The sequence below is a fragment of the Lathyrus oleraceus genome, chromosome 4 (assembly GCF_024323335.1).
Source record: "Lathyrus oleraceus cultivar Zhongwan6 chromosome 4, CAAS_Psat_ZW6_1.0, whole genome shotgun sequence".
Classification (NCBI taxonomy): domain Eukaryota; kingdom Viridiplantae; phylum Streptophyta; class Magnoliopsida; order Fabales; family Fabaceae; genus Lathyrus; species Lathyrus oleraceus.
In genome coordinates, this window is record NC_066582.1 from 159,992,935 (window position 1) to 159,995,673 (window position 2,739).

Sequence of the window (2,739 nt, forward strand, 5' to 3'; positions counted from 1 at the left end):
AGTCAATTGGAATATGCAGTTAAAAAAAAAAGTTACTTACACGCAACACATCACAAACCGTTTCAAAAGAACAAGGATGGATGAGACCGCAGAGATACTCTGTTCACGGTTCAACTGCCTGACCGGGTCAGACCAGTTCACTAATCAGATTATGGTTTTTGCATGATTCTGCATGCTCACAGAATTTATTTTCATTATCGTTCTTTTCATTTGATTTCTCTAACACACTCGTCTTTTCAACTTCCACTCGTCGTCTTCTTCTTCGTCTAACACTGCAATGGAACCCAAACTTCCCAATGAAGAAATGTGAGTAGTACAACGTTTCATGTTCTTCTTCTTCCCATGTTTCTTCTTGCATTTTTTCTTCTTGCTGAAGTTTCTTGCCAAGTTATTGTTCTTCCAGGTTTCTTCTTGTTGCCATGCTTGTTATATACTTTAATTTCTTAAAATGTTTGTTAATTACGTGTGTTGTGTTGTGAAGTTTTCAAAAGTTTGTATATGCTTACCTGATGGAGAACGGATATGCAAGGACGGCTGAGGTTTTCCGAACTAAGACTCAAATTACTGAACCAATGCCTGATGGTACGCATTTGCAAGCGTTATTTATTACTACTATCTATGTTCCGTTCCATTCATCTTCTTTTCCTTGTTTGAGACTGATTCATAATTTTCTTATTTTAATCAAGAACCACCTGGATTTTTGTCCGACTTCTGTAATATTTTCTATGACGTCTATAACTCCAGAGTTAGGCATCGCATTCAACAAACTTCCCCTCAGAATACTTGTTCCACTCAGAATCAGGTTATAGTGCAACCCCTAAACATTGGTCCTGTAATCAACACTACTGCTGCCCAAATGATTCCTATTCAACACCATTCAAGTAATCTTCTATTCTCTACATACATCTATATTTCACATATCACACTTCTGTTGATGATTTAATGTTTATTTTAATTTCTAACACAAGGTTTTGGAAGCGGTGGGTCACCTTTGTCCTGCGTAAATCAATGCCATCCATTTCATTTCACTACCTTTCTTTACTCATTTTTGTATTTTATCTTTCATATTTATAGCCCATCATTTGCTACACGAAAACTGGTATTTCTCTTACTACACATGACACACATAAACATGCAATCTTAGAAGTTAGATTTCATCCAGATTGTAAACTGTTTGCATCCGCTTCAGCTGATACAACAATAAAACTATGGGATGCAACAACTGTGAGTCTCTTTCTTTTCATTCTTATGCATTCATTGTAACTTGAGGATTCATTAATTCATTATGTTATCATGTTTCATGATATATAGCATCAGACGGTGATGTGCTATATGGATGTTGGACTTGGACATGGTGGGAGAGTAAGATCGTTGGACTTCCACCCATTCGACAACAATACTCTTTGCTCATCCGACTTTGCTGTAATTAAAGTATGGGATCTCAATCAGCAAATCCTGGATAACAGCTTTAAGGTGAGTCTTATGAATATATAACGACTCACATGCATGTCACATATATCACACGTATAAAATGAATTTCAGGACGGTGGAAGAATAGTTAGAGTTCAGCCTGTATATGGGAGACTTTTGGCAGTTGCTAATGGAAATGCTATCACCATACTTGATTATCATAATTTGGTTTTTGTGAGGAAACTTGAGGTGAGCTTCCTATATAGAATGTATCATGACATGACACTTGTATTACTTCCTATATAGAATCTCATCATTCTGTATTAGGGACAAGTTAAAGACATTAAGTCCATGTGTTGGGATGTCACTGGCCAAATGATTGCCTCTGTGAGTGAAGATGAAGCACGTGTCTGGTCGGCGGGCGATGGACAATGCATAGGTAGCTATCCATCGAAAGAGAGGAAGTTTCAGTCTGTCATATTTCATCCTCGATACCATAAGGCCTTAGTTATTGGTGGCCATAAGGTAAATTATCATGCTTGTTAAAGTTTTGTTGTCGTTGATTAGTTGTTATGTAACAACTAAATGGACAATTTTTTTGCAGTGTTTGTTATCGTTGAACCTTGAGAGTATGAGCGAATATACTATGCGTGACACTCAGTTCTCAATTACTGCACTGGCAGCTAGCAGGGCGCGAAATCAATTCATTGCATCAGGTAGCGATGATGGTGTGGTGAAGATTTGGAAATGATCAAGTTCTAGAAGTTCTAGTTAATGTCTCTTCTCTTCTGTTAGATATAATCTTTCCGTATGTGCCACTTGTATGTCTTGTTGCTAGTCACAAAACTGAACAAATTTCACGTGCAATTGAGGAATGGATGAACCATTTTTGTTAGAAAATTGGTTGCTTGGTTATAGTGTTATGTCGCGGAAGGAATGATGTGAAATGATATACTTGAAGAGTGTAGTAAATACCATAGAATGATTCTCTCAATTCTTCTTTTCCATGACAATGCATGTTCTTTTACTATTAATTCTTGCTTTGCATCACTATCAATATCCTCTTAATTTCATGAATCCTATACGTTCTAACAAAGATATGTATGTTCAATATTGCTAGATATATTATTCTTTCATACTTCTCTTATTATATTTATTAAATTGTGTTTTAATTTGTGTAGCTATTAGAAGGAGTAAGTTGTTTTTTATTAGAGGAATGCTTTATATCTACACCTTTTTTTAATGTTTATAAATATCACTAATATTATTTTTTTTTAAATTAATCTTAAAATAAAAAATATTTTTAAGATTTTTTTTATTTAAAAAAAA

The 2,739-nt window shown here is 35.0% G+C and overlaps 1 protein-coding gene across 1 annotated transcript; it reads left to right on the forward strand.

The window, feature by feature from the left end:
* Positions 1-277: 277 nt before the first annotated feature.
* LOC127136505 (transcriptional corepressor LEUNIG) lies at positions 278-2,161 on the forward strand. Its single transcript, XM_051063052.1, has 8 exons — positions 278-306; positions 482-582; positions 687-802; positions 1,075-1,224; positions 1,312-1,473; positions 1,543-1,659; positions 1,738-1,935; positions 2,015-2,161. The coding sequence occupies exons 1-8, from the start codon at positions 278-280 to the stop codon at positions 2,159-2,161; spliced, it is 1,020 nt and encodes a 339-aa protein (XP_050919009.1).
* The last annotated feature ends 578 nt before the right edge of the window (positions 2,162-2,739 follow it).